The sequence below is a fragment of the Lepidochelys kempii genome, chromosome 4 (genome assembly GCF_965140265.1).
Source record: "Lepidochelys kempii isolate rLepKem1 chromosome 4, rLepKem1.hap2, whole genome shotgun sequence".
NCBI classification, from domain to species: Eukaryota; Metazoa; Chordata; order Testudines; family Cheloniidae; genus Lepidochelys; species Lepidochelys kempii.
Genome location: NC_133259.1, coordinates 137,471,944 through 137,490,314, shown reverse-complemented (window position 1 = coordinate 137,490,314; position 18,371 = coordinate 137,471,944). Strand labels below are relative to the sequence as shown.

Below are 18,371 nucleotides of genomic sequence, written 5' to 3'. Positions count from 1 at the left end.
TTCCTTGCAGGACCAGGGTTTCTCACAGTGAAAATTGTGCAGACAGGGAACTTATATTTATGTAAAATGTCATGCACTGCCCTGTATGAACAAATGATATCTGTATTTCCCAGAGGTTTCAGAATGACACAGAATGGTCAAATACCATGTGCTACCCGACCAATACCCTACTTGTATCAAGACAGCATCACTCCAACACTCAAAGATATCATGGCATTGCCTGTCCTGAACTGCTGATTCCACTAGGCAGCCTAGGTGGGTCAGGTCTTTACTTTAACCCAGCACAGATTACATCTTTGGCAAGTTATCAAAAATGCTGAAGACCAGTTAGTGGAAGAGAAAGAACAGAATACACTTAGTAGCAGGAACTCGCAAACAAATATAATTAGAGAAAACTTGGGTAGAGGAGAGTATTTGACAGAGAAGCAGAAACACCAGAGAGGAAGCAACAGACAGACCACTGTCTAGCTGCATCCTGGCTCATGTTGCATTCACTTGGGTGCATACTGCCCTTATAAACCATATTAACATTACACATACACCGGCCTACCAGTTATTACACTGCTTCATAGAAGTTAAACGCCTGAGAAGCATTTTTAGGGCATTTAATTCTTTAGAAAAAACCCTAAGCTTTTCTCTTCAAAATCCCTGCATTCATCTCTGCATCTTTGGAGAAGAACCAACCCCCCTATATTACCTAAAACACAAGGTCATGTGTGCTTTGCTGGCAACTCCGCATGTGGTGTTGAAACCCTTATGTATGCAGAAGCATGAGATTTGGGAATGACAACTCATTTCTTTCCTGCGAGGCGTTTAAGACCATATAGCAAATGGACCTTACATTTAACCGAATGGAAAAGTTTGATGTAGAAACAAACCATGCAGAATTGAATTCCCAAATGTAAGTGTGTGGAGACTCATTATTATCATCATCAAACTTTAATGTAGCTTTGCACAAGTGTCATTGGATGACAGATTACAATGCACATCAATTGGATTCGGAGAGAGTTCGCAATCCATTATGGGTTAAAAGCTGTTCCGGCATGAATCAGAGTCACAGTGGTGAGGAGATCATCGATACAAGGGATTATGCAGATTAAAGAAATACCCTGTGCATCTGAAAGTTTTCAGAATGCAAACTATGTCAACCCTGAAAACAAGAGGCACTGCATCATTATGGCAGGAGAGACAAAGCGGGGGGAGGGGGTTAACAGACAAAAAAAGATTGTTTTAATAGGAGAGAAACATCAGTCATCGAGTCTTACTTCATTCAGACTTTCTATCCAACCCCATCCATCTTCAGTGCCAAGAGATGACAGGGCCCTGCTCCCTTTTTTCCCCCCGCCTGGTATATTAATAATGCCCATTTCTACCATAACAAATGACTCGCTCGAATGGCCCTTTTCCCTGAATTGCCCTGCCAAGCTCCAGGGATACCTTAGTACCTGTTACGGTCAACATGGCTATAATGGGATCCCTTGTGAGATAGGCATCAATGGGCGGAGCCTTTTGTACCCATCTTCATAAACAGCCACTTTGTCATTCATGGCTAGGGAACGTTAGCAAAAGGGGGTAGCTGGGGGAAAAAACACACACACATACACCCTACACAACCCAGAATGCAAATTCCTTCGCCCTCCTGAAATGCTTCTCCGGGCATTATCTGTGAACAAAAGTGCTCCATGCAGGCGGTCTCTGCATCACTGCTCTCTCTGTTAACAACACCTGCTTAGTGTCAGTGCAGAGAGTTTCAGAGTTATCTTTTTGCCATGTCTGCAGAAGCCAACCAGAGCACAATGGGCCCATTGCTTGGGGTCACTAATGTCTTTCTCCCTTTCCCCTAACCACCGACTCGTTCACCTCGGCCACTCCTAGGACCCTGGATAGCTAAATAAGTTGGCGGTCTTGAGTACGGGAGAGGAAGGGGGAGAATATAGGTCTCTGGCCTGAATCCCCAATGCCGCTTCCCCTCCCCTCCCTTTTCCTTAAGACCTGATGGTCTTCAGTCACACATCTTAAAAGAAAAACAAAAAACAAAAACACAAAGACTTACTTGTCTCAAGTCGATGAAGGCCAACTGCAGTGTGTCCCCTTGGAACCCAGGCACTGGCCCGGATCTGGCAAACTCTGTGGGAAAGAAAAGAGGATAAAAAGCGCCTTTAACTAACCATGGACAGGGAGATTGGCAGACGGATGACAGGGAAGACAAGAGAGACTGGGGGAGAGGAGGACTGCACTTCTAAGGAGTCATGTCTCCCTCCCTTCAGCTTCTTTGTTTGCCCTTCAAAATTTGTGTCATCAAAACACCATTAATTCCACCGTCCTGACAGCAAGGAAACTGTACTAATTCGACCTGAAATTTATTCCCATGAGCCGCACTGGGCTTCAGAGTATTTGTTTTGTGAATGGACAAACAACTTGCAAAGAAGAAAGGGGAGGTGGGGGTGGAAAAGTTTTTCCTCTCAACACAATAAAATCTTCAGCTGTGAAACTCTTTTCAGTTCCGAAAGCTATTTATATTTTAGGGCACTGAAGGTATTTTCTAATTTCATGCCTGTCACAGAGTTCCATAAGCATTCATCAAAAAAAAAAAAAATATGCCCAGCAGCACCATTAATTATTCTGCAGCAGATTATCTGCATTATCTGGTATAAAACATTATTGCCCGTATACAAGCACCCAAAATGGGAAGAACTGCCCCTACTGTGTGGCTTATTTATTTATTGTGGAAGTGGACTTTTGACATCTGAATAAAGTTGGTTTATAAAGCAAATAACACTTCCAAAGCCACGTTTGCCTCTTTCTGGTGTAATCTGGCCCCAATTCTACACTCAGGTGGTTTATTTTTCTTCTAATTTATTGGTTAAACTTAGTCTAAAACTAATACGGGGGACCATACATTATGATTTCAGTTTAGAGGATCTTGGTGGCACATTCATTTCACAGATCTTGGTTGATAATTGTCACAAAAAGGCTGACAACCGCATCTCTCCTTGCTGAGCACTTGTGTTGAAGGCCTGTTTCACGCCATCTGATCTTGCCCAAGTCTACTAAAGCAACCGTTTGAATGACTCTTCATACAAAACCAGGACTTCACTAAGGCCAGGTCTACACTGGGCAGGTGGGGGGGTGGGGTGGGGGAACTGACCTAAGATATGCCACTTCAGCTACGAGAATAGCGTAGCTGAAGTCGACATATCTTAGGTCGACTTACCTCGCGTCCTCACGATGCAGGGTCGACTGCCGCTGCTCCCCCATCGACTCCGCTTCCGCCTCTCACTGCGGTGAAGTGCAGGAGTCGGTGGCAGAGCGAGCTAGATGCGATAAATCGATCCCTGATAGATTGATCACTACCCACCGATCCGGCAGGTAGTGTAGATCTACCCTAAGATACAAGGATCATGGCTGAATCTCCAACTTCACTACTCCCTCATGTCTAAGTGTATGTGGTTTGTGAAGTCACCTAGGAATATGATATACCAACTGTATGTCCTGTGTTTTCACTTGGCTGAATTGTGTTGCTTTTGTGGAATTACAGTACATCAAACTGGGACAGTTTGCAGGAGACATCATTTACTTTGTTCCACGGCTGTACAGAAGAAGAAAAAATACTCCAAGCTACAGCTTTTAAATAAAATGATCCCAACGCCCATGATTTAGCAGCTACTTCAGCACAGTTATTCATCATGTCAGGACTTTTTAGGGTAGGAGAACAGCCCCCAGCCTAGCATGAAAACTCCACAGCCCCCGTGCCCCTGATGAAAGCAAGAAGGGTGTAAAGGACGATAAAAGCAAGGTTTTACTTTTCATCTTCATGCCCAAACTAAGGTACTGAGGGATAATATATGGTGACCCACAAAGCCCTAAATGATGTCACCTCACTTCATACATTCCCTTCACTGGAAGCCTGCTTGCATTAGTTCTCTCACTTTGAAGTAATACCAAGAAATAAAAATACAGTAATGAGCCACATTTTTAAGGCCCTGATCCTGCAGTCCCGTCACTTGAGCAGTCCCCCTGGCTTTAATGAGACACACAGAATTTGCCCTATTTCCAAATTCTCATGCAATTAAAATAATTTGTCCCCCCTCCAATGCAACCTTTTCATTCAAATGTCGGAGGAGGCACATCCTGCAATTTGGAGATTGGCACTTTACGGTCAAGGACATGGCAGCCAACTTTCAAATGTCAATAGTTTTAGTTTTACTTTTTTATATATTTTAAAATATCAAAATAGTCTAAACGGCATTATGACTAACCTCTCGATCAAGCATTTCTAAAGTGATTCTCACTGTAGTACAATAAAGGAATGGAATATTTGGAAAATTGCAGCGAGTTGCTTTTTGTTTTAGAACTCAGATAGGCAGTCAGATTAATAAACAGGTTTTCAAAACCAAAATTCCATACCCGTGCTACTAACAGAAACTTAATTTAACAAAGAATGAAAAAAAAAAAATCTAATTTAAATTTCACCATTCAAGATGTTTGGCAAAGGTAGGTCCATCTTTGATGGTCCCTAAATATGGGCATGAGGCTTAAATTTAAGCATGTATGTTTGACAAGTTTGGTTTTGATTTATATTTGCACATCATGGAGATTGTACAGTTAAACTAAACTGCTCAGTATCTAGTCGATTTCATTTTCAGAGTCTCCAGCTATAGCCACTGTGCTGCAAGGTCTGGGCTGCAAACAGTCCAGGGAAAAGCTGAAATTTAGAGTCACAAGCTATTTTCGTTTAATTAGTTTTAAATGTCATTAAACCATTTACATTAATTTTACTGAGCATTTTGTATAAAACTTATTTAACAGACTGAATTTCACCCATGTGCTCAGGAGACAGTCCACACCCTAAGGGTATGTCTACAGTACCCGCCGGATCGGCGGGCAGCTATCGATCCAGCGGGGATCTATTTATTGCATCTAGTCTAGACGCAATAAATCGACCCCTGAGCACTCTCCCGTCGACTCCTGTACTCCAGCTCCGTGAGAGGCGCAGACGGAGTCGACAGGGGAGCGGCAGCAGTCGACTCACCACAGTGAAGACACCATGGTAAGGCGATCTAAGTACATCGACTTCAGCCACGTTATTCACGTAGCTGAAGTTGCGTAACTTAGATTGATCCCCCTCCCCAGTGTAGACCAGGGCTAAGAGGGACTTAAGCAATGCAGAGGTCTTATGCTGGTGCTCTGCAAGAGGTGATTTTCTGTTACATGCCCGTTCCTACAGCATCCGGGCACATTCACATAACACAAAACCCCTGTATTAAACCTTTAACTTTGAGCATATACTGTCTGAACACCACACACGTTTTAAATACAGGAAAAAGCCTTCTGGCTTCCCATGCATCCATAAAAAATATTATCACTGAGATGGAGTATTTAAGCGGCCTGTCTACAGGTTTACTGCATTGGGCACTGTGTTGTAACAAAGGAGTGTTTTAAGAGGGGCAGGGGTGTATTTTTGCTTCTATGGATGCAAAATCCATATAAATCCTATTATATCTACAGCTGAGTGAACATTGGGAGAAATATCTGAAATTATTATTTTTTTCTTTTAAAACGCCAGTTTGTAAATTCAAGAGTCTAACAGGTGCTCGAAACGAATTTAGAATTCTAAACTCAACTGTAAAATTCCCAACTTGTGCAGAGACATGACTTTCAATATTCATGACAATCTGCTTGCAAAAGATCTGAGGTTGATATTCTTGAATGTTTCCAGAGAAGCAATACATTCCCAAATCTTGTGATCTGTTTAGAGACAATTCAAGGTAAAATCCATCTCATTCATTACATGTGTCTAATTATTAGCTCTGCTCTAGTTATGTTGAGGAACCATGTTCCAACCCTGTCTGTAGTGGGTGTAACAAACTTTAAGAAACAGCTGTAATAAAGTATGGTCCATCCTGAAGAGTAAACCATGTTATAGCACAGCTGTATTAAACATACATTGCCTCAGTAAATTCTGTAGTGCAGACTGGCTCAAACGGTAACTCATCAGAAAAAGTGGTGGAGGCATGCATTGCACGAATAATACATCCAAGGAGCGAAACAGCCTATGAGATCATTATTATATTACTTGTATTACAGTACAAAGGGGATCACATATATTGCTTATTCAATGTATTGTGTACATTGACTTCAAGGGATTGGAACAGGAATGAATGGGGTGTTTCACCACATTATTATTACAAAGTACTTCAGCACCCTCTGTACTCATAGGTCACATTTTACATACCAATGCCACAAACTTATCTGGGGCAAGGAAATGTACAAAGTCCTTTTAAAAAGGAACAGAGCTTTAAAGGAAAGACACAGCCAGTTCTTGGTTTTAATCTCCTCAATCAGGTTTCAGTACAGTTTTCTCAGAACGACCCAGCACAGAGGTGGCCTCGGCACTGTCAGATTCGTTTATTGTACTTTCTCCACTACCAAGGCAAGTGGCGAGATAGAGCAAGCCACCTACCATATGGCCCCTTGAGCAGAAAATCACAAGAGAATAGAGCAGATCTGTATGCGGCTGTTTGTACAAAGCATTTAGCCAAGCTAAAGGTTTGAGAGGCTTGTGTTCAGGCCAAAGAAGTAATGTCTTTGCAAGGCCTACAGCTAGGGCCACCCAGGGCAGGTTACAGTGGGACTCTAGCCTCTTTTCCAAAAGGCTTCTCCAAAGAAAGAATCAAGGAACTGTTAAGCAATGAACAAAGAATAAAGAGTTCAAACACACAAGGCAAAAAGGCACCCATTGTAAATTAATGATACAGAATTTGGGAATCTCCTTTCATATAGTGTACAGAGCTATACACGCAAGTACATAGAGATTCTAATACATTTTGCATAGTTAGGAGTAAACACAGTTGGCTTCTTTATTCCCAAATTCACTAATTTAGGGACAAGAACATACAGAATGATGGTGTGGATGGGTGGTACAAAGATTTTATTAGCACTCATTTAATGTAACCTGCATAATTGGCACATGGTTTCACTACTTGTGAAAAATGCAGTTATCCCAAACTCGTGCCAATTAAACCTTTATGCCAAACCATCAAGTTCTTTTTTTTTTTTTAAATACACACACACTCACTCACTCTCCCTCTCTGAAGGCCCCTTTTGTCACTGTAGTAGCTGAATTTTATATACACGCTATTTATATATATACACGCACACACTTTTTTTTGATATTATATCCCTTGTATTATGTATTTTACACTTACGCACACACACTCTTGCAAAATCCTACCTTCCCACTTGCCAAGGCTGGGCAATATTTTTGCCCCACGTCAAGACGATAATTATAAAAGCACATTTTCTGTATGGTCTCGTAAATGCTCAGAAGAGTTTTACAAACCTGACACATACACTTTATACACAGACATTGTTCGCAGGACTAGTGTAGGAGGTGGGTTTGCAGCAGACCTTTGGAGACAGAGACGGCGGCTTGGAGTATAACAGCTGAGAGGCTGTTGCAGGCAAAAGGGGTGCTATCAAGGTAGGGTTTGAACTATGGCAACCCTGTAGAGTATCTAACGAGGGCTCCAGACCTCATAGTGCTCCAGAGCTGGGGTGTATAACAGTGATTGAGCCTGAGAGTTGTAACAGTGATGGTACACAGCTGAACAGCATACAGGGTGGAACTTGAGATGTAGGAAAGAGAACATGGGAGCGAAGGGAAAACCGAGAGAACAAAGATGCAGCTGTGCTCAAACTTATGTATGCAGAGGTGGGTGACAGTGAGATTTTGAACAGAATTGGGAAGAGGAGTTGAGTGAAGAGAGCAAATACACAGCCATAAGATCCATCAAGGGAAACACCAGACTGAGGAAGAAGACTAAAGGACGTGGGGATGGATAGGAATTTGAAGGACAGGTGGCGACAGGGCTCATCTGCATACAGAATGAAGACCCCAGGGAGGATAGGAAAAGGAGATCAAGATGTATGAAGGAACAGTTTCCACCAGCAAGAAAGTTGCCTGCTATGGAGTTATTCTCAGCTTCCACAGTGCTGAAAAGGTCTATGGCTTTGTCTACAAGATTCTGGGCAAGGAATGATTTCCACTGGTGAGCAGTGTCGAGTATAGTATCTACACGTGTATTATACCTATTTATGTACAAAAGGCTAATTCAGCAGATGCATATTGTGGATGGCTCAACAGTAATAAGCATCAGATTGGGATACTTCCAGAAGGGGGTGGGGGCAAAAATGAGCACAGAAAAAATGAAAACATGCATAATCTATACATATTTTGGACACCTAAATATACGGTATGCCTTAGTGTGTACCATACATTTACGCACATTCATCAAAAAAATCAAGATGTGTATGTAACCTAAAATAATCATGTGCACTAACTTTCTTCTCTCTCTAATCCCAGCACATTGTTACTAGCACTCACCCTCTCATCTGTGTGTGACATACATCTCACATTTTGGGTGCAGCATAATAAATATATTAGTGATTATGATTATTAGGGTTAGGGTGGAAAGAACCCTTAGGGCGTCAAGTTAAGGTGAATGAGTTTGGAGGAGAAAAGTTCACTGGAGAGGAGGATGAGGAGCACTGTAGTTAGTGCGGCAGACTGCAATGCTTTTAGAGAGAATAAATTACAAATCAAGCAAAGCTTAATATCCACTGGTTGCCTGAGATTGTGCAGGAAGGTGCTGGGATAGGAGGATGTATGCGCAAAGAAAAAGAACAGAGATTAAATATGTGGCCTAAATACAGTGGATTAGAACATGAGAAGGCACAGTTTAGCCGCTAGAAGCTAAAAGCAGGAATCAGCTAGCAATAATGCCACACACAGCCAAACTGGTTGACAGAGCATCCTCCGTAGAATCCAGCATTACCATCATTTTGTCCACCAGTTCGGCCTAATTTCAGTTAATTGATTTTTAGTCCCACGTTTCTCTTATTTATCCTAACACAGTCCTTGAGTTATATCAGGAGGCCATTTTATTCAGACTAATTCAGTCTGTCTCCTCTTTACACCTTTTTCCATCAACATTTATATGTGATTGGAAGATTTATCCACTTGTCCACAGTTGAGATCACAATTAGGGCAAACCTGTAGGCAGAGCTATAACACGACCACCTCCTTTCTCATTTCCCTCCTTCACCACCACTAACACATTTGAGAATCCAAGGAGAAGTTAAAATTATATGGCGCACTTGTAAATCCTCAAAGGATGTCTGACTATTAATGAGTGTTGTCTGTTTGCATGTGCAGGAATTACAGGCAGCTTTAGTTCATGACAGAATCCTCTCAATTGCTCTAAGTGGCACTGAAATCATTCACATCCCTAATTTTGGTGCATCTGTTGGTGTTAACACAAACACTGGTCTCTCATTCTTCTCCAGAAGGCTATGAAATTTGCCCCAAGGATAAAGATTAAAAGATGGATGCAGTGACAAATGGAGCCCTGAGCATAGTTTTTGTGCTTCTGAATTTAGGGTTGGACTGTGGCGTAAAAGATCTGGCTGGTGAGAAAGAAATACAGGAAGGCACATTGATAGGGCTAGCGGCTCCTAAGACCAAGGATTACTCAGCCAAAAGGGAACTCTAATTATGGACACGTCTCTTTCCTTCTTGATATTTTAGAGCAGTGGTTCTCAACCTGTCCAGACTACTGTACCCCTTTTAGGAGTCTGATTTATCTTCTGTATCCCAACTTTCACCTCATTTAAAAACTACTTGCTTACAAAATCTGACATAAAAATACAAAAGTATCACAGCACACTATTACTGAAAAATTGCTGACCTTCTCATTTTGTCTGTATGAAATTTCAGTTTGTACTGACTTCGCTAGTGCTTTTTATGTAGCCTGTTGTAAAAGTAGGCAAATATCGAGATGAGTTGATGTACCCCCCTGAGAAGACCTCTGTGTACCCCCAGGGGCCCGTGTACCTGTATAACACAGGCCACAGAACTTTCCCCCGGCAACATTCCTAGAATATATCTTGTAGAAAAACAGCCAATCTCGATTTAAAAAATCATCAATGATGTGCCACCACAACCCTTTGTAAATTGTTACAATGGTTAATTACCCTCACTGTTAAAAAATTATCCCTTATTTCCAGTCTCAATTTGTCTAGCTTCAACTTCCAGACATTGGAGTGTGTTATATTTTTCTCTGCTAGACTGAAGAGCTCATTATTCAATATTTTCCCCCATATAGATACTTTTAGACTGTAAACAAGTCACCCTTTAACCTCTTTGTAAAACTAAATAGATGGAGCTCTGGGACTATCACTATAAGACAAGTTTTCTCATCCTTTAATCATTCCCATGGGTCTTCTCTGAACCCTCTCCAACTTATCAACCTCTTTCTTGAATTGTGGGCACCAGAACTGAACACAGGATTCCAGAAGTGGTTACATATGTGAAGTGGGCATGGCTTTGGGGAAAATATGATACCTAGCTGCAATTCTCAGGAAACTGAATGGTGTGTGCCACATCCTTTAATGCTTTCTTCTTCGAATGAGCTATGATCAGGATATTGTTTAAGATGTGTAAAAATCATCTGTAGGGACATTAATACTTTGTAAAATACCTTGAGTACTATGTCAGACCAAAATGCAAAGCCTTATACTGGAGTTCCTTACAAGAAGAGAAAGGTAAGAAATTATGATGGGAAGGCCAAACAGCGGCATAGCAAGTAGGCCGCTGGAACTTTGGCCAAAGTTTCAATAACCCGTTTCACAATTTCCATATTGAACTTGAATTTCCTCAGTGACTTTCAAACCCAACACTGCTTTGTTGAATTTCCCCTTTAACAGCCAAATTATCAAGGTAGTGAGAATTTCAGAGAATGACCCCCAAGTTATCAAATTGAGCCAAACTGGATCAAATTCAATAAAAACGTCCATTCCTCTAATGCCCTGGGACAAAGAAGAGCCCGGAATCCAGTTTACTTCTTCAAGAGGCAGAACAAATCTGACAGATGTTTCAAGGGGATGTGCCTGAGCCTTCAGACGCTGGCAGGTCTGAGCTGCATCCACAACAACACAGAACAACTCTCTGCTGGGTTGCCAGACATTTTAAAGTACAAGAAAGTAGAAGTTTTCAGATGAAATTGGAAGTCTTTTGACAGGAAGGCTGGTATCTGTCAATAAGTAATAGATAATGTTGGGCATATGTATAGAAAGAACTGAGTTATGGATGTCTAAAGGTTACTTTTCCAAACCCAAAGACATAGAATAGAAAGAGCAGACGATAAGCTCTCTGCTGAATTAAGATGCTTAATATTTGGAAGAGGTGAATTATCAGCTCGAATGACCATTTTTTCCCCTGAAGGGGAGGTTGAAAAGGTTTACAAACGCCAATTGTGTGGTTCTGTATTTCACAGGACTATTTGGGGAAAAACTGGGACACAGAGACGGAGGACTGCCTGGAAAGATACTGAATTCTGGAAGCCCTTTAATATCAAAGGATTTGACATAGGCTTAGGAGCTTTAAAAGGCAGGAACCAGGAAAGATCTTTGGGACACAAAAGGGAAAGGTGGTGTCAGGAGTGGTCAGAGGTGAATGATTGATAGAGATGTAAGATTTTCTTTTCATTTTACTGTTTAACTTATGAGAAGTTCACACGTAGGGACATTATGCAGATTGTTTCTCTTTGTTTTTCTATCATGTTCTTGCTGTTTTTAAGAAGTCTTTTTAAGAAAACTACTTTTGTACGGGTAATTTCACGCAGACAACCCATAACCACTCAACCATTCAAGGTCTCAGTAAAAGGCACGTGAGAACTGGTATCCTCTCCTAGTGTGTTGCACAGGGTCATGAGCAGATAAACCAAAGGAAAGCCTAGTAACCAAGGAGAAGATGCAAGTACAGAGAGGTACATGTGACACGCTGAGAAGAAGTCAATGAGGTGTAAGCTATAGAGGGAGGCTGTGACAGATGGCAGGAGTGGTAGAGAAAATAAGAAGAGATGAAGGGATGGATGAGGATTTGAACAGAGGTGAAATCAAGGAAGTGGTACATACGTGCAACGTTGCCCAAGTAGATTTACAAATGTAGGAGATGGAAGGGGAGGAGAAGAGCTCATACGAGTAAATAGAAAGGCTAAATCAGTGAAGGAGATAGAAAATGGTTCCAGCACAGATGGAATGAGGAGGGTACAAGGTCAAGAATCAAATGAGGGTTGCACGCAGTGGAGACAAGAGGTCTTGGGTGAGGAAGGAAATTTAACTGCTAAAGAGAAGCCCATATATCTTTAACAGTCTGCAAGGCTTCCAAGATTTGCTTGAGCAAGGTCTGAAAGGGTTCATATTTTGACTTGCAATATTTACATATACCAGTACACCACTGAACCATTTTATTATTGCTGTAGCATTTTTTATCCTTTAAGAAAAGTCACACGAGGAAAATGCAAATGGAAGAAGGTGGCATTGCCTCTAATGACCAGGGATTCTACTTGTGTTCCCTTTGTGACTCCACACACACCAATAATTTCATACTAGTGCTGAAGAAAGCAAAATTATTTCAGTGACATGTGAAGCCAAAGGTATGGTTCCTGAATGGTTGAGGTTGGGAGGGAAGGGACTTGCTCCTGTTTTGTCTTCCTAGCATAACATTCTCTTACTGAGAGCAATTAATACTCCTTCTAAGATTTTATGCTGGAAAAACAAGCATTTTTTGTCAATTTTGCTTTGTTTTCCTTTGCTGTTTAGCTCTGTGCCAGCTAGGAACGTTCCAGTACATGGTACTGATGTATATCATCTCAATCTGACCAGTAGAGCTGAACTACCTGGTAGAAGGGCTGCATTTAGACAAACTACCTTTTCCCATGAAAAAAGCCATGATGCCTATAGAACTTACCCAGTTCTCAACCCATTTATACTTTGGACCTATCACACTATCCCATGGCAATGAGTTCCACAGGTTAGTTGTGTGAAAAAGTACTTTCCTCTTGTTTGTATTAAGCCTGCTGCCTATTAATTTCATCAGATGACCCCTGGTTTTGTATTGTGTGAAAGGGTAAATAACACCTCCCTATTCACTTTTTCCACGCCATCCATGATTTTATCATAACCTCCCCTTAGTCATCTCTTTTCTAAGCAGAACAGCCCTAATCTTTTCAGTCTCTCCTCAGACGGAAGATGTTTCAAACCCTTGACTATCTTTATTGGCCTTCTCTGAACCTTTTCCAGTTCCACTGTATCCTTTTTGAGCTGGGGAGACAAGAACTGGACACAGTATTCAAGGCATCGGAGAACCATGGATTTATATAGAAAAATACCATAATTCCACTGTTTTATTTTCTATCACTTTCCTAACAGTTCCTAACATACTGTTAACCTTTTTGACTGCTGCTGTGAATTGAGCAGATGGTGACTATTGATGGTGATTCCATCAGAGAACTATTGATGGTGACTCCAAGATCTCTTTCTTGGATGCAACAACTAATTTAGAACCCATCATTGTATACGTATAGTTGGGGTTATTTTTCCAGTGTGAATTACTTTGCGCTTATAAACACAGAAGTTCATCTGCCATTTTGTTACACAGTCATCCAGTTTTATGAGACCCCGCTGCAACTCCTCACAGTCTGCTCTGAACTTAACGATCTTGAACAATTTTGTATCATCTGCAAACTTTGCCACTTCACTGTTCATCCCCTTTTCCAGATCATTAATGCACATCACCTATAACTTAATAGTAATGAGATACATTGAAGATTAAGAAAACATCAGGAAACTGTGAGCTTTGCATGTTACAAACATGAGTGAGGGGAGGGGGGCACACAATATTTTGGGCGAAGGCTGTAGTGCTAAATGAATAACAAAATTTCCACGTGAGAAAAGCTATGGAGCCAGCGAATATAGCGAAGAATGAGGTGATAAACAGTTGCACTGAGATCAGAACAGGCGCATTGTGGCATGCTTACTTACTGGGTTGCAGTGCTCCTCAAACTGGTTGATACAGCTGTGTTTCTTACTGACTATACCCAGGAGTGGTTTAAACGAAAAATTGGAGTTTAATGAAATTTTAAATATAATTTTACTGCCCTTTTAATTTCTCATAAATCATCAGTTAAAGAACTTTAGAGATTATGGAATTGCTTATTTTATGATCTAAGTATTGTAAAAAACAATCTGGGATTGTAAAAAACAATTGTAAAAAACAAGCACTGGGATATGTTGCGCTGGTGAAAACCACTTTTGTAAGAAAAACCAACAGCGTTCTTTTCTCTTTTTGTCGCAATGTCCAAATTTGGGTCATCTGTAGTTCCAGCTACCTCTGAGATATGCATGGTTTGGAAAAATATCAGAAAGCAGGGGGTCCCAAAACATACGAAAAGAACAGTGTGCATAGAAGTAGGTTAAAAGCCACATATCAAACTCATTGTAAAATTGCACATAAAGCCCTTTGGAAAAAAACAAACAAACAAAAAGACTTTTCTAACGCATGGGCATTGCCTCTTCTATTTGTGGGTCCACAGCTTTTTTTGGGGGGGGGGTGGCGGGGGGGTGTTCTTTGGTTAAAAAAAAAAAGGGGGAGGAAGCATCTCTATCAGTTAGAACAGACTGGAACCAGACCCCTGGGTTTAGTTCGGACTATTACTGCACTTGTTTCTGTCCTTGGGCAACTTGCTTAACTTCTCTGTGGCTCAGTTTACAATATGTACATAAGAATGTCCAGACTGGGTCAGACCAAGGGTCCATCTAGCCCAGTCTCCCGTCTTCCGACAGTGGCCAATGCCAGGTGCCCCAGGGGGAATGAACAGAACAGGGAATCATCAAGTGATCCATCCCCTGTTGCTCATTCCCAGCTTCTGGCAAACAAAGGCTAGGGACACCATCCCTGCCCATCCTGGCTAACAGCCATTGATGGACCTATCCTCCATGAATTTATCTCGTTCTTTTTTGAACCCTGTTATGATCTTGGCCTTTGCAACATCCTCTGGCAAGGAGTTCCACAAGTTGACTGTGCATTGTGTGAAGAAATACTTCCTTTTGTTTGTTTTAAATCTGCTGCCTATTAACTTCACTTGGTGACCCCTAGTTCTTGTGTTCTGAGAAGGAGCAAATAACACTTCCTCGTACTATTTATAAAAGTCTTTTATATCTTCATATAGAAGGTGCTATAAATGCCACGTAGTAGTAGTATCATTACTAGTAAAAATAGGACAACAGTTCCAAGTGACTGGTGACCTCCTGCAAACTGCAGACATGGCACTGGTAAAGCTGAACAAAGAACTTCAAACTCTTCAGCAATTAATACATCTTGGGAAACAGCTTTGCAACTGGAAAAAAAAAAATCAATGTACCTTTATGGGTAGGTCTGGTTCCTTATAACATTTTCTTCAGTGCTTTGTCCAACTTAATTTTAGACGTCTGAAGCAATGTGGTTTCCATCACTTCCTTTGAGGGACAATTCACAGGATGACAGATCTCATGATTCACAGGTTTCTCTCCAATCACTAGCCTAACATGTTCGTTAGAACCTTGCGGCTCAATGCCTGCTTACCTTGCTCACACGAGAAATCCTGCTGACATATATGGGACTACTCATATGAGTAAGGTGGCAGGATTTGGCCTTTTATGTTTACTTAAATTTATTTAAAGCCCTCAGAATGCTTTCTCTGCCAAGGTTTTTAAATAAATAAAAGGTATATTTGGATATTGTACTATCCAAAAATGCTAAGTACATTGCTTCTCAGGAAGAATTAGTAGTACAGACTGGGAATTCCACGATGACCATGTCTGGGTTTGGTGGTGCAGTGCTTGGCCCTAGATATCTGACTGATTATTGATTCAGGGTAGGTGAGGTGATATCTTTTACTGAACTAACTTCTGTTGGAGGAAGGGTCCAGTTTTTGAACTGCACAGAGCTCTTCTCCAGGTCCGGGGAAAGACCTGAAGAACTCCTTCTCTTCTTCTTCCTTCTCCAGACCCGAAGATTTTTTTCAGTCTAGTACCTAATCATTATGCAAAGACACACACACTAGGCATTTTTAAAAAAACGTGATCATGGACAAAAACTCGAACGGCTCAAGATCCCATACCACTGAAGCCAAAGGGAGCAATGCGTGCTTTGCATATCTGTAAAAACAGCCTTTAATTAAATACCGAGGGTAATTAAAACGTCAGGTGTAGAGGGCAGGAACAAGGCAAACTGCATCACTATTCGCAAAAAGAAAAGGAGTACTTGTGGCACCTTAGAGACTAACAAATTTGGCTGCTCCTCTGAAACCTGCATCACTACCGGAGACGATAAAACTGAGCTTTGCTCCTAACCTGACAAGTAGACAGAATTCTCACAAACAAATTTATTTTCTTAGTACATTGGCTATCCAGTGATTGATTTTTGTTTGTTTTTTAGCGTTGCATTAAAATCATGACAAGCTGCTCCTCAGAGGAGGATTCAAATTATTCACGCTGTCAGCAAAAGCACCAGACAAACAAATAGGAGCGAGGGCTTTCGGTCTTCGAAAAGGAAGAATGACCTACGTCTGCGTTTACCATTCTCAGTGGCAAACAGCAGGGTTGACAGTGATGAATAGGAAGGTCAGGGAAACAGCATCTGTCTCAATTTTCCTGACTGAGATGGCATCTCAGGCCTTGGTTGGGCGGAGCAGGTCGCCTGCCCCTGCTGCTCAGGTTGGCGGCACCTGCTATGGAATGTCTGAGTGCTCCTGATTTTGTCTCGCAGAACAATTGCCTCCAAATCTCATGGAATTTAAGGAATCGTGCTTTTAAAACCTATATTAAATGTCATCCATTTCCCTGAGTGTTTGGGGGTTTTAAGAGGGGGAAAAAGCTGCCGCTTAGTGACCCATGTTAACAAATGGGAAGAAAATTCGACAGGGTTACAAAGTCCATTTTCAGCCAAGCAAAAGAAAGCGAAACTATTATTAATGACGAACGCTTCCCATTATTTTCAGCAGTGCAGACTGGCCCTCCATGAACCCAGATGTTGACAATTCGGGATTGAAAACAACTTTTTCAGGGCCATAACTGTTACTAGACTTCTACATGTGGAACTGTGGCAAAATTCAGATACCGTTCACACTGCTTGGGGCCAGATCCTTCCTCAAGGAGGATTCAAATAAGAATGTTGAGAATTAGGAAAAGGTTAAGGATCAGGCCCCCAGACAGAAGAAACTTAACTGGGTAACCTGCCAGGGAACCTATTTAATCTTGATAGTGAATGTCAATGGTTGCTGATAAATTGAAACTGTCTTAGCAGCATTTGTGTTTAACGGGGACATTTGGACAGTATCAAATAGTACTCACCTGGTCTTAAAGAGAAGTGACATTTCAAGTTCTGATTTCTTTATATGAAGGTGTTACCAAATAAAGATTACAATAAACCAGCATGAAATGCAATCAGTATTTTCTCAGGGCCCAGTACTGCTCGCACTGAAGTCAATGGCAGTTTTGCCACTGAGTTTAATGGGAGCAACATTGGACTGACAGCATGTTTCAATTCAGAGGGCTCTGCTGTAATGAGATTGTGCCACAGACCTTTGCCAAGACATGTTCCCAATCCGAACATCAACCTTCAGGGTCCCAGGAGAGCCACAGGGGTGGGTATTTTGAAAATGCCACAAGTGAAAATTCTAACCCAAGTTGTGCTTTTTGTTTCTGAATTTAAAAAAAACAAACAAACCAAACTTTATCAGCCTACGCAGAGGAAATTTGCATCAAGCAGTGTATCTACTGCAGAAGTGGATCATTTGATATTTTCACAAAAGCCCAGGGATGTAACGACAGACATTACATGGTATGGAGCTGAAAGCTGGCATATAAACGGTGAACTCTGAGGCAGTAATTTTCTCCTAAAAACCATAGTGGCTTTGTTAAAACATCTTTCCACTGCAGTTGCAGAAGATTTGGGATGAGGTTTCTGGTCTTGTGTTTGGATACTCTGACCGAACAATTGCTTGATTTGAGAATACGAAATGTCACAGAAAAATTAGTCCGTACTATGGAATGGTGACTTTTTGTATATTCGCAAATGATTTGAAAATATCCTTATCTTTTAACTTGGAAAAAATGTCCACTGAGCATGTGCACAGTATTTTACCTCTGCTATGATGGAAACAAAACGGTTCTATGGGTTCTGCACTGCACTACATTTTACTAACCCCTGCGTATCACAGAATCATACGTACACCAAAATAATGAGTTACTTGGGTAAGGGTTTGGGCCCAATGCAAGGTTTACCCAGTTTTTAGCCAGGCAAACTAAAATGGTCTTTACAGGAAGCTTTCCTGAGTAAGAGTTCAGTAAGGACATCAGGATTCCATCTATGGTATGTATAGATTCACACACATTCACGTGACACCTGGACATTCACATTGTGCCGGTTTCACTGACACGGCACTGCATCCCAAGAAACCCTAAGCTTGATATAGGGGCAAATTCTACTC

The 18,371-nt window shown here is 41.3% G+C and overlaps 1 protein-coding gene across 4 annotated transcripts in view; it reads right to left on the bottom strand.

The window, feature by feature from the left end:
- The window catches only part of EXOC6B (exocyst complex component 6B), a 450,651-nt gene that overhangs the window by 101,047 nt on the left and 331,233 nt on the right, over nucleotides 1-18,371 (bottom strand). For 3 of the 4 annotated variants that reach the window (XM_073343016.1, XM_073343018.1, XM_073343017.1), the window contains one exon: nucleotides 2,054-2,127. In XM_073343016.1, the coding sequence (XP_073199117.1) occupies nucleotides 2,054-2,127 (74 nt within the window). Of the gene's footprint in view, nucleotides 1-284; nucleotides 1,151-2,053; nucleotides 2,128-18,371 lie in introns of those variants that run through there. The other variant, XM_073343019.1, reaches the window with a different exon arrangement.